The sequence below is a fragment of the Portunus trituberculatus genome, chromosome 37, assembly GCF_017591435.1.
Source record: "Portunus trituberculatus isolate SZX2019 chromosome 37, ASM1759143v1, whole genome shotgun sequence".
In the NCBI taxonomy this organism is placed as follows: domain Eukaryota; kingdom Metazoa; phylum Arthropoda; class Malacostraca; order Decapoda; family Portunidae; genus Portunus; species Portunus trituberculatus.
The window spans coordinates 28,848,728-28,862,366 of NC_059291.1; the positions used below are offsets into that span (position 1 = coordinate 28,848,728).

Genomic DNA, 13,639 nt, shown 5'->3' on the forward strand with positions numbered 1-13,639 from the left:
AGAATAAATACTCCAAGTCTACAACTGTGGGTTTACTGACAACTCTCTCTCTCTCTCTCTCTCTCTCTCTCTCTCTCTCTCTCTCTCTCTCTCTCTCTCTCTCTCTCTCTCTCTCTCTCTCTCTCGTATTCATCATCCATCCAGTGCCTGCCACACTTACATACTTTTTAATTTCTTTGTAACTTTCCTATTCACTATACACATATAACTGAATGAACACCTGAACACCTCTCCTACCTGCACACTTGCGTATACCTTGAGTTCTCGCCATGCAAATGTCCCGTATAAACATTCCGCGCGTAAGATTGCCCACTAAATAATCCTCCCATGATACGTTATGTAAAGTGTGGGAAGAACTGCTTTGAGTTAGATATTCATGGAGGAATTCTCGTGCGTGGCATTTATCTGTGAGCATAGAAGCACCGTATATCCACAATAGATTCTTTACCTCATTTATTACCGGGTGCATTGGTCCCCCTGTCTGCCGAGAAGCTCTCTCACACCTGCCTGCCAAACACGTCAGTTATCTCGCCAATAATAACCCGATCCTCCTTATAACCCACCAGACCTCTATTATCCCAACGGCTTTCCCTCGTAACTTCCACATTTATTTTCCTCTCTTGTTTTCTCTCTGGAACCTGTCTCTTATCTTTCCTGGAAACTCCTTTTTCTCCTCATAACGTTCCTTCATCTTTTCCAGAGACGTCTTATCTAAAACACCATTAACTTACTCTTTTAATCACAATCACCACCACCTCCGTCAGCGCTCCGGTCAGGCCATGCACTCACCAAGGAACCCGTTTTCTGTGTGTGAGATGTAGTCCCACACGGAGATCTCCAGCGTGAGGCCAAGCAAAGAATCGCCAGCCAGGCTCTCCCAGATGAAGGAGGAGTTCCATAGAGGCTTGCATGAAGGTTCCGCCACGCCCGTGCTGTACATCTTGCTATCGCTGGCAGTAGAAGAACATCTATTACCACACGCAATCTTTCTCTATCAGAGGTAGGGTGAAAAAAAAAAATGTTTCCAAGAACCACACAGAAAAAACTAAGACAGAAAAAACTGCGAATTAGCACTGCAGTCGAGTAAAGAAAAATGTAGGTGTTTTGGGAGAAGCGATCTAGCAACGAAATAGTTCCAAGGACACAAGGAAACACTGAGACAAAAAAAGAAGTTTAGTATGTCTATTATAAGTTGTTGAACGACCTAGCACTGTAATTTAAACATGAGTAGACGAGAGAGAGAGAGAGAGAGAGAGAGAGAGAGAGAGAGAGAGAGAGAGAGAGAGAGAGAGAGAGAGAGAGAGAGAGAGAGAGAGAGAGAGAGAGAGAGAGAGAGAGAGAGAGAGAGAGAGAGAGAGAGAGAGAGAGAGAGAGAGAGAGAGAGAGAGAGAGAGAGAGAGAGAGAGAGAGAGAGAGAGAGAGAGAGAGAGAGAGAGAGAGAGAGAGAGAGAGAGAGAGAGAGCGTGTCATATATGTGACGCTTGTTGCTTCATCTGTAAACCATGAGCTGAAAATAAATAAATAAATAAAATAAAAATAAAAAAGTGAATAAAAATAGAACTGGAGGCTATTACAACAGCTTTCTATCTAAAATTCAATAATTATCATCATTAACCTCTTCAATACTGGGACACATTTTTACCCTGAGATTTCTTTAAGATCGGACCCCTTTATTGACATTAGAAGGGTATATGGAGGTCAGAAGTTTAATAGCCTAAGTCCTCACTATACTAATCTCCCACATAAGTTTCTGAAGGTGTATAAAATCACCAAATAGTTCCTAGAAGGAATATGGAAAAGTGTCAAGGTACTGAAGGGGTTAACGGCGCCCTTACAAACTATTGTAGGAACTTGTAATAGACCATTCTACGAAGCCTGAGGAAAAGCCAGAACAGTGAAAGCGTCAGAAGGAGGTAAAGGAAAAGCAAGGAAAAAGAGGAAGAGAGAAATGGAGGAGGAGGAGGAGGAGGAGGAGGAGGAGGAGGAGGAGGAGGAGGAGGAGGAGGAGGAGGAGGAGGAGGAGGAGGAGAAGGAGAAGGAGGAGGAGGAGGAAGAAGAAGAAAACGAGAAAAGAAGGGGGATGCTGTGATGCTGGTGGGTGCCCAGAACAGCAAGGAAACAAAAGGCAGGAGAAACAAAAAATGTAGGACAAAAGAATTATTTGAAGCAAATGCAAAAGCAGCTCACCTGTTACTAATTAAAACTGTTCCTTTCGACTCTCTCTCTCTCTCTCTCTCTCTCTCTCTCTCTCTCTCTCTCTCTCTCTCTCTCTCTCTATCTCTCTCAGTAACCCTTTAGTGACATGAAGACGATCATACACAAACGCATACACAGGTACACATACACACACACACACACACACACACACACACACACACACACACACACACACACACACACACACACACACACACACACACACACAGCGTAATGTAGTGGTTAGCACGCTCGACTCACAATCGAGAGGCCCGGGTTCGAGTCCCGGTAAGCGGCGAGGCAAATGGGCAAGCCTATTAATGTGTGGCCCCTGTTCACCTAGCAGTAAATAGGTACGGGATGTAACTCGAGGGGTTGTGGCCTCCTTTGGTGTGTTGTGTGTTGATGTGGTCTCAGTCCTACTCGAAGATCGGTCTATGAGCTCTGAGCTCGCTCCGTAATGGGGAAGACTGGCTGGGTGACCAGCAGACGACCGAGGTGAATTACACACACACACACACACACACACACACACACACACACACACACACACACACACACACACACACACACACACAAACACACTTTTTTATTACGATATCTGACTCGAGATATTATTTATGTAAAGGAAAGAGAGAGAGAGAGAGAGAGAGAGAGAGAGAGAGAGAGAGAGAGAGAGAGAGAGAGAGAGAGAGAGAGAGAGAGAGAGAGAGAGAGAGAGAGAGAGAGAGAGAAAGAAACAGAAAGTCCAGCACATGATTAGATAAATATATTAAACAAAAATATATAAAAAATAAGAACAAGTTTGTGTTTTAACTGAAATTGAAAGAAATTGTAAGAAAGTTGAAAAAATATACTGTAATGAATTTCAATGAACTAAAGAAGACAAAAACAAAACAAAACAGGGGATAATTGATTGAAACTGAAGCAAAGAAAAGGAAGAGAGAGAAAAAAAGAAGGAAAAAGTGAGAAGGAATCAGGAAGTAAAAATGGAAAAGGTCATTACATTCGTCCATGAAACCTACAGATATATATTAGAATTTCAACTAAAAAAAAAGAGAATGAAAGAAAGAAAAGAATGAGTTGATTAAACACAAAAGTCTATTTGCTCACAACTTCTGCAACAAATACATACAACGAGTGTTTTAATGAAGGTTACGAGCAAAAGTGATCACTACTTTTCCTGCTTTGTTCAATATTGCTAATTAGTGTGGCTGTTTTTCTGTTTGGCAATATACAAAAAATCTTGACATTAATTCCTTGTTTCTATCATTCCAATGGATCAGGTAGCTACACTAATACAAAGAAAGAAAGAAAGAAAGAAAAGAAAAATTTTACGTGGTTTGGCTTTTATTACTACTAGCTCCTCATTTCAGTTCATTATTTATCAGAGTAACCTTCAAATGTGGTTCAATGAATTCTTAAAGGTTAAAACGGTGAAACACACACACCACACACACACACACACACACACACACACACACGCCCGGTAACTCAGTGGTTAGAGCGCTGGCTTCACAAGCCAGAGGACCGGGGTTCGATTCCCCGGCCGGATGGAGATATTTGGGTGTGTCTCCTTTCACGTGTAGCCCCTGTTCACCTAGCAGTGAGTAGGTACGGGATGTAAATCGAGGAGTTAAGACCTTGTTGTCCCGGTGTGTGGTGTGTGCCTGGTCTCAGGCCTATCCCAAGATCGGAAATAATGAGCTCTGAGCTCGTTCCGTAGGGTAACGTCTGGCTGTCTCGTCAGAGACTGCAGTAGATCAAACAGTGAAACACACACACACCGCGTAGTGTAGTGGTTAGCACGCTCGACTCACAATCGAGAGGGCCGGGTTCGAGTTCCGGGAAGCGGCGAAGCAAATGGGCAAGCATTTTAATGTGTGATCCCTGTTCACCTAGCAGTAAATAGGTACGAGATGTAACTCGAGGGGTTGTGGCCTCGCTTTCCCGATGTGTGTTGTGGTCTCAGTCCTACCCGAAGATCGGTCTATGAGCTCTGAGCTCGCTCCGTAATGGGGAAGACTGGCTGGGTGACCAGCAGACGACCGAGGTGAATTACACGCACACACAAACATACACACACACATACGAGCACTCTCACTTTCAGTCTCACTCAGTGTGTGTGTGTGTGTGTGTGTGTGTATACAGGAATAGCCAACCAATCTACAAATTCGACATCATTTCACCAATCTGATTTAACTTCCGCTTGCCTCATATTCATTTTCCTTCCTTCCTCCTTCCTCCCTCACCGCCAATCTTCTCCTCAACCTCATCTCCCTTCTCATCTCTCCTAATTTCCCTTCCCCATACTTCCTATTACCAGTTTCCATTTCCTTCATGACTTTTCCTTCTTATTTCCTTATTTTTCTTCCTTCCTCCATTTTCTCGTTTCAAACGTTTTATTTCATTTACATTTCTTTAATTTTTCTCTTTTGCATCTTAATTTTCCATTTACCTTTATTCATATTCATTCACTCTATTCATCTCTATTCTTACCTTATTTATTTTAACATTTATGTCTTCAATGCTTCTCTATTTTCTTGCTCTTTACTTCAGATAGCCTTGTCATCTTTCCTTTCCTTTTAATTTTTATTTTTCCCTTTTATTTCCTCCTTCATTCGTTTCTTCTGCTCGATTTCCTTCCCTAATCAAACCTTTCACCTTTCCTTTGTGCTTCCTTCATATCATTCCTTCTCTTAATTTCATTATGTCCTTTTGTGTATTTTCTGTAAGTCTACTCTATTTCATCTTTACAGTTAACAATCTTTCAATAATTTTCGTTCATCCTTTCCTTCATTTTCTTCATTAAATATCTATCTTTCTTTTGTACATTTGCTTTTCTTCCTTAATCTATGGTGTTTTGTCTGATTCCTTTACAATATCTTTTTTTCATCTTTTCTCTTTATTTATACTTCTGTCCTACCTTTGTATATCTATTCTCCACTCTCTTCCCTAATATAGTGTTTTCTTTTATTTATTGGTTTTCTTTTTCTTCTCTCAATTTCCATATCTTTATTTTCCTTCTCTTGATTCAGAGCCTTGCATTTTCACCTCTATCCAATAGGAATGACATGACTAGACAACAAATATTCATATGCTCCTCAACATATGAACGTAGCCGTAGATTGTATTTCCTTTATCTTCCCTCATACTGTTGTTCAGTTCTCACTCTGTTACATTTTAACTAGTGAAATGCAGTGTGGTGAAAGCATATGCCTCAACAAGGACATAAAAGTCTGTTGCAATTTAAAAACCTTTGTAATCCTCTATAAAATCTCTCTCTCTCTCTCTCTCTCTCTCTCTCTCTCTCTCTCTCTCTCTCTCTCTCTCTCTCTCTCTCTCTCTCTCTCTCTCTCTCTCTCTCTCTCTCTCTCTCTCTCTCTCTCACCTGAAGGGGTACAGACGCAGGCAGACGAAGGCCTCAGGAGGGCCGTAGGTGGCTGTGTCTCTGAAGCGAAGGTCGTGGGCAGACACCACCGTCACGATCAGGTGCGACTTGTCCTGGTCGTACCACAGCTGCACCTGAAGCTTGCCACTCACTGGGTCTCGCATCAGGTCACCCTAGGCAATGAGGAGGCAAAGGTGGAGAGTGTGGTTAGGACGTGCGGAGGATGAGTGACATGAAGGAAGGAACAAGAGTAGGGGAGAAGGTGTGATGGAGGATTTTGTGTTTAGCAAGTGAGAATAATGAAGGGATACAGGAATAAAACAGTAGGATAAAATGTTGGAAAGGTTAGGTGAGATTTTTAAAAGAGCTGTGAAGGATAAAGGACGAGGATGAAGGGGAAAACGTGATGGGAAAAGTGTGGATGCAAAAATCTGAAAAAAAAGAACGATATGACTAAAGGCGTCTTACATTTACCAAAATTCGTTTCAGATCAGTGATCTGACCAATGATCTAGAGCTGGTAAGAGTTATACGTAGAAGATGATTTAGAATAACTTGGTAGTGAAACAAAGGTGAGGCACAGCAATTTGTTGGCAATAAGCCTGGAGGTGAGAAGCATGTATAGCAAGGAAAAGCCAGAGAGGAAAATATTGATGAGTAAAGATTATGAGCCAAAATTGAGGGATAAAGAGTATGGAGGAGGAGCAGAACACAGCAGAGGGAAGGTAAAGAATGGGATGTGAGGCAGTATGTACGTAACTGTATGAGATAAAGATGTGAAGCAATTGAAGGAATCAGTAAAGGAGGATGAAAGAGTGAGTAAAGGAAGGGAAATCAGACTACTTGACAATGACTGTCGTGTAGAGGGGAACTGAAATCACAGGTAGTGCGACAATTAAGTGTAATATTGTTACTCATTCACTCACATAACATTATTACTTGTTTCTTGACATTATCGTGACATTCCCACACATTTCAACATCAGCACCGTTACGTTCACACATCCACACAACTCTATCCCTTTATTACTTATTACATTTCAGTATAACATAAATTAGGAGTCAGACACAACATTCCCTACACTAAAATAAAAGAGGTTGGAGAAAAATGTAATGGAAGAGAAGGAAACAAGTCTGAACAAGAGAGACCAACTCGTTAAGACTCTTTAGATTGGGAAAACAATTTCACATAAAAAAAAAATAAGCATATAATTGTGCAAGTGTGTGTGTGTGTGTGTGTGTGTGTGTGTGTGTGTGTGTGTGTGTGTGTGTGTGTGTGTGTGTGTGTGTGTGTGTGTGTGTGTGTGCTTAGAAAAAAAAAAAAAACTAAACATTTACATCCCATCTTCCCACCAGTTCCTCACCTCCCTCCTTTGCTTCACCACTTTTTATACCGTTTCCCTTTCTCCTGCCAGCTTCCTCTCCATCCCACCCCTCCAGTCCGTAACCAGCTACCAGCACACCACCACCTACCACCATTAGGAAGATTGGACTCGGGGATGGAAAAACTGAATTACACAAAGGAAAATGTAGCGGTAACTCACAGGTATTCGGGGCAATTTGCGTCGAGAAGTTAAGGATTGAGCCAAGTCGTTCTCTCCCTCTGCAAGACAAGAAAAATAAAGGTAAGGGAAAATTAAAGCAAAGTAAGTGGATTGATTCTTTAACGCTGTGATGGTATGTACGGTGAATACCAGGTGAGATGGAAATGAGGGAGAAATGGAGGCTGAGATGTGGAGGTCAAGAGAGTAGAGTAGAGTAGAGTAGAGTAGAGTAGAGTAGAGCAGAGCAGATCAGAGAGGAGAGAGAGAGAGAGAGAGAGAGAGAGAGAGAGAGAGAGAGAGAGAGAGAGAGAGAGAGAGAGAGAGAGAGAGAGAGAGAGAGAGAGAGAGAGAGAGAGAGAGAGAGAGAGAGAGAGAGAGAGAGAGAGAGAGAGAGAGAGAGAGAGAGAGAGAGAGAGAGAGAGAGAGAGAGAGAGAGCTGAAGAAAATAAAGAACAACGTAAGACACAATCATGCACACATAGACGTACACACACACACACACACACACACACACACACACACACACACACACACACAAGAAGAAAGACAAAGAACATACAGTCAGCTCTATAAAACGAAACATTTTTACATAGTTATAAAGAGAAACTTTTACCAGGATTCTTAACATGAGTTTATGTGGAGGCAAGGCCATTACATACCAACACACTGCTTTCACCACTGGGTCGTAACTCACTCACCCCACCGCATCACATCACCACACAGCGAGAGGCAAGCCAGACCACCACCACTACCACCACCACCACCAAACACAAGAAGAGGAAGATGGAGGAGGAGGAGGAGATGATGATAATAAACAAGAATAACAACAAAAACAATGACACTCTCCCATCGTGTCCCACTTATTAAGCACCACATCAACACTAGTAACCGCAACAACACCAAAATTCAAGGTAAGAATCGTAACTGCAACGTACTTGTGTATTTCCATAAAAAAAAGTTGCAATCTTCACTTAAACTACACCACCACCACCACCACCACCACCACCACCATCACCATCACCACCACCACCGAGTATCTATTACTACACAAAACCTCCACAACTCTGAATCAAACTGAGCTTTAAAAGAAAAAAGAATCCAACAAGCTGCCACTGACACAAACTTACTTTTTATTTTTTCTGCACATCGAGGCAACTTGGTAAAGACAAAAATAATTGCACGAAATCGTTCCATTTGCTACTCCCCAAAAAGATAAATTGCAGTAATAGTTTTGAAAAAGTTCCCTAATTTAACTCCTGAGGTTTCCTGATAGTCTTCTGCTCTGAATGAGGAGGAAGAGAACGTAAATCAAAATTAGCTCCAGATTGAGAGAAAAAAAAAGGTAATGATTAACTTCTGCAGAGTGAAGTGGACAGAATATTGGAGTAAGTAACCTTCATTATCACTTCTGAACTCCATGACATCATCACTACCATCGCCACCATCATCACCACCACCGCCGCCGCCACCACCACCATAACTGGGCTTCATGTAATAATGACCAGGTCCAACTGAGTTAATTAGAATGACATTAAAAACAGCAGATTACTTTTCTTCCAATTTAGAATCACACTGACACAATTAAATGGAAAAAAAATAGTCAAAAGCATAATTGAGTTAACAGAGAATCTATTTTTTTTTCCCGAATAGTTAATTATTTCTAGTTATTGTACAAGACTGACACATCCAACCTGCCAGTCATTCACCAAATAATTAACCAACCCATTAATTACTCACCCACTCACTCATCTTCCTCACTGATCTACCAATCTAGTTATCCGCTCGCTCTTCCACTGCCTCATGTGCACTCACTCATCCGCTTGCACACTTATTCACTCTTCCACTGTCTCACTCATCTTTCCTTCCACTGCCTCACTCATTCATCCGCTTGCACACTCACTCACTCACCATTACACTGTCTCACTCACTCATCCGCTGGTACACTCACTCATCCTCCCGCTGGCAAACTTACTCATCATTCCGCTGCCTCACTCACTCATCCGCTGACACACTCATCTTTTCACTGTCTCACTCAACTTTCCTTCCACTGCCTCACTCACTCATTCTTTTGCACACTCACTCACTCACCCTTACACTGTCTCTGTCCCTCTCATCATTGAACTACCTCACTCTGTCATCCTATCTCTTATCTTCGCGGCAAGTAACGCATCTACCAACTTATCAGGTAACTGTGCCTCTTAATCCACCAAACTGCCAAATAGTGCCTTAGTTATAGCAAACACGAGGATAGGTTACGGTAAATGAGCAAAGATGTGCAGATGAGCGGTACCTATATTTCACCTACAAGAGGTTTGTTATTACTAGAACAGCAATTTTTCGTGTTTTCCTTCATATGTAAGTTAGTTAGTTATGTATGAACTTAATCTCAGGAATTAAAGGGAGTAAAACTGACAATTATTTAAAAAAATGGCATGTAATTTTTCTTCTAATAAATAGGGACGGACACACACACACACACACACACACACACACACACACACACACACACACACACACACACACACACACACACACACACACACACACACACACACACACACTGGGGCAAATGGGCAAGCCTCTTACCCAAAAAGTATCCCCCTTTAGCCTATAAATTCCCGTGAAAAGCCTACATGGTATAAAAGAAAAAAAATGACGCCCTGTGATCTTACTGCTTCCACGTCGTAACTACTACTGTGGCCCCTGTTTACCTAGCAGTAAATAGGTACGGGATGTAACTCGAGGGGTTGTGGCCTCGTTTCCAAGGTATGTGGAGTGAGTTGTGGTCTCAGTCCTACCCGAAGATCGGTCTATGAGCTCTGAGCTTGCTCCGTAATGGGAAAGGCTTGCTGGGTGACCAGCACACGACCGAGGTGAATTACACACACACACACACACACACACACACACACACACACACACACACACACACACACACAGAAAACAATGCAAGATAACACAATTACAATACTGCACCACCACCACCACCACCACCACCATCACCAGACAAAAGCATCAAACCTTTCTCACCTGCTTAAAGGAACGCACTCCCCTTCATTAACACTCACCTGAGGGGCTCCTGCCCTCTAGAGATCCCTTCTTCTGTTGAACTAAGGCACTGTGCTCATCGCCGTAATCAAGGGAGCGTCTGCAAAAGAGAAAGAAAAAATATGAAAGTGTAATGAAAGGATGAAAATAAGAGAAACAAAAGTATGAAGTCCTTCCAGTTGAGATTTACCTTCATAAATTTTCTTATCTGGCAAAATGAAAATAAATTAACATGAATACGAAAAAAAAACGCTGAGAGAGAGAGAGAGAGAGAGAGAGAGAGAGAGAGAGAGAGAGAGAGAGAGAGAGAGAGAGAGAGAGAGAGAGAGAGAGAGAATATGATTCCTACAACTCAAGGAAGGAAGGTTCTAAGTCCAGTTAAGATTTACTCTATCATCCTCCTCCTCCACTCCCTTTCTCTCTGCCTTCTACAGCTTTATCAACACAATTATCTCCTCCTCCTCCTCCTCCTCCTCCTCTTTCACCCTTTCCTCCTCCTTTACCTCTTCCTTTTCATATTCACTCGCATGCAATATTATCCTCTTCCTCCCCCTCTTCCTCCACTTCCTCCTCCTCCTCCTCCTGAAGGTTTATCAACACCTTTATCTGCTCTAGCTGTCTCTATTCCTCCTCCCGTTCTCTCACACACACCTGTATTCGACCGTAAAGAAGTGGAAATGGACTCATCTACATTATCAACTTCCACGCCTGTAATTACTCCGCCTCCACACCTCTAATTACCTGGCGAGTTCTCGTTCCCACACCTGTCCTCAAAAGGGTTGTCTCTGCTGGGCTGATTAGATGTCGGGAATTGCTGTTGTTATTATCCTGAGCCTCATTATCAGTGCTTGTATTTGCATAAGTGGTAGTGCTAATGTTGTTGTTGTTGTTGTTGTTGTTGTTGCTGGTGGTGGTGGTGGTGGTGGTGGTGGTGGTAGGTGGTTGTAGGTGTAGTAGTAGTATTAGCAGTGGTGGGAGCAGTAGTAGTAGTAGTAGTAGTAGTAGTAGTAGTAGTAGTAGTAGTAGTAGTAGTAGTAGTAGTAGCAGCAGCAGCAGCAGTAGAAGTATGCGTTATTACTCCTACTCTTGTTTTTGTTCATGTAGTTGTTTTAGAAAGAAAGATTGAGAACAAAAATAAAAGGAACAAGAGCAAAAATGAAGAGAAACAAGTACAATGGGCAGAAGAAAAAGAATGAGAAAAAAAAGTAGTAGTAATAGTAGTAGTAGTGGTAGTAAGTAGTAGTAGTAGTAGTAGTAGTAGTAGTAGTAGTAGTAGTAGTAGTAGTAGTAGTAGTAGTAGTAGTAGTAGTAGTAGTAGTAGTAGTATAATAGTAGTAGTAGTAGTAGTAGTAGTAGTATATAGTAGTAGCAGTAGTAGCAGTAGTAGTAGTAAGAACAGCAGCATAAGTAGCGAGAGTGTAACATGAAGAATATTAGGACTAAGAGACTCACTAAGAGACTCACAGAAACATCTCTTGAAGTAACATGTGTAACGCCCGCTAACCACACTGCACTCGTAAACCTATGCGAGGAAATCCTACACATACAAACACACATAAACAACACCAATAATCAATGCATGATAAACAACGAAACAAACGGTCCACAGCTCCACTCAGCTGAATAAAACTGGAGACACGAGTTTCAGGGCTGCCAACGAAAAGAGAGAGAGAGAGAGAGAGAGAGAGAGAGAGAGAGAGAGAGAGAGAGAGAGAGAGAGAGAGAGAGAGAGAGAGAGAGAGAGAGAGAGCGTGTGTGTGTGTGTGTGTGTGTGTGTGTGTGTGTGTGTGTGTGTGTGTGTGCAGATACTACAAAAAAAGTAAAGAATAGCGACGAAAAAGAAAATTTTGAAGAGAAGAAAGACAGGCAGCAGCAGGTGATGTGTTGGGGTAATCAGACGCCAGCGGAAGCAACAATTAGACGCGAGTTATTTCTACCACATGACCAATTAACCCAAAACTGTCTCCAGTCTGCCACACTAAGCATTTCACCTTCCTCCACTGACCTTGTTCCTTCTATTCTCCCTCTTCCTTATTTTACTTACTCACAGAACATATAATTTCTTAACATTTTCTTCACTCTTTCTCATTCTCCTCACTTTCATCATTTTCCTTATTCACTATCTTTTTTACTTCCCATTTTCTCATCTCTCTTATTACTTTCTACCTTTCTCTAACACTTTATCCTTTATCTTTATCATTTGCTTCATTTTATTTCTCATTAGATTCCCGCCCTTTAAAAACTCATCTTCTTCATTAATCATCTTTTCACTTTTTTGAACTCTTTCACTCCCAATAGATCTATTCATTTCACTTCATTACTCTCTCAATCCTCTTTCCTTTTCCTCTCCCACGAAACACATCCTTTCCTCTCTCTTTCCTTTCTCAACAGCCTCAACACTTTCCTCATTCTTCCATTTCTTAGTACCAATCCTCTCTATTTTCAATCATCCTCCTACTTGCAATTTTCTTCTTTTTCCCTCCATTTACTTGAATAGTTCCAATTTACTACCTCTCATGCTACACTCCCTCTCCACACTCTCCTTTCCTCATATCCCTCCTGTGGTACACCTATGCATATATCTAGCTAATAAAAAAAATGAAAATTAATCTCTGAATTAAAACTCGAAATTTAAGAACATGAAAAAAAAGAGATACTGGACTAGAAAAGAAAAAAAGAAAAACAATATACATTTTTTTTTGAAAACGCAATTTATATTCATGGAGTTCTTTCGTTCTCATTTTTCTTTCCCATCTATATATTTTTTTCTATTTTTCTATTTATTTTAATTTTTGTTCTATACTAACACGTTTTTCTCCTTTGTTTCGTTCTTTCTTTTAAGCTTGACTCATTTCGTTTCGTGTTCTTAATTATTGCTTTCTTAATGAGTGTGTGCCGCCCACGGTGGCTCACGACTCAGAAAAGAGAGAGAGAGAGAGAGAGAGAGAGAGAGAGAGAGAGAGAGAGAGAGAGAGAGAGAGAGAGAGAGAGAGAGAGAGAGAGAGAGAGAGAGAGAGAGAGAGAGAGAGAGAGAGAGAGAGAGAGAGAGAAAGGTAAAAGTAGGAAAAGGAGAAAAAAAAGAAAGAAAAAACGGAAAGAAGGAAGAACAGGAATGACAAACAAAAACTCTTAATACTTCATGCAGAAAAATAAAAACGAAAGAAAGAAAGAAAAGAAAAAAGAAAAGAAACAATAAAGACAAAATACGAGTCTACACAATTCATACACAAACTGCGGGAGGAAGGAAAAAAAAAAAAAAAGAAACAAGAAAATGAAACAAGAAAAAATAAAAGAAAGAGGGGGAGTAAATTAAAAAAGAAAAAAAAAGTGAAGCCACACTTGAACCAAAAACCAACGAAAGCCGTAAAAAAAATAAAAAAAAGAATAAAAACACTCCTTTCCATTCTCCTTCTATTTGCAGTCCATCATACTTACCGTTCTTTAATCCCTCTCTTTCTCCCT

General features: G+C 41.1%; 1 protein-coding gene across 10 annotated transcripts in view; it reads right to left on the reverse strand.

Moving 5' to 3' along the window:
- The window catches only part of LOC123514259 (regulating synaptic membrane exocytosis protein 1-like), a 152,729-nt gene that overhangs the window by 27,326 nt on the left and 111,764 nt on the right, over positions 1–13,639 (reverse strand). For all 10 annotated transcript variants that reach the window (XM_045272010.1, XM_045272008.1, XM_045272006.1 and 7 more), the window contains exons 16-19: positions 10,198–10,277; positions 7,130–7,188; positions 5,588–5,760; positions 790–950 (exon numbers count right to left, since the gene is read on the reverse strand). In XM_045272010.1, coding sequence (XP_045127945.1) covers positions 790–950; positions 5,588–5,760; positions 7,130–7,188; positions 10,198–10,277 — 473 coding nt within the window. The remainder of the gene's footprint in view (positions 1–789; positions 951–5,587; positions 5,761–7,129; positions 7,189–10,197; positions 10,278–13,639) is intronic.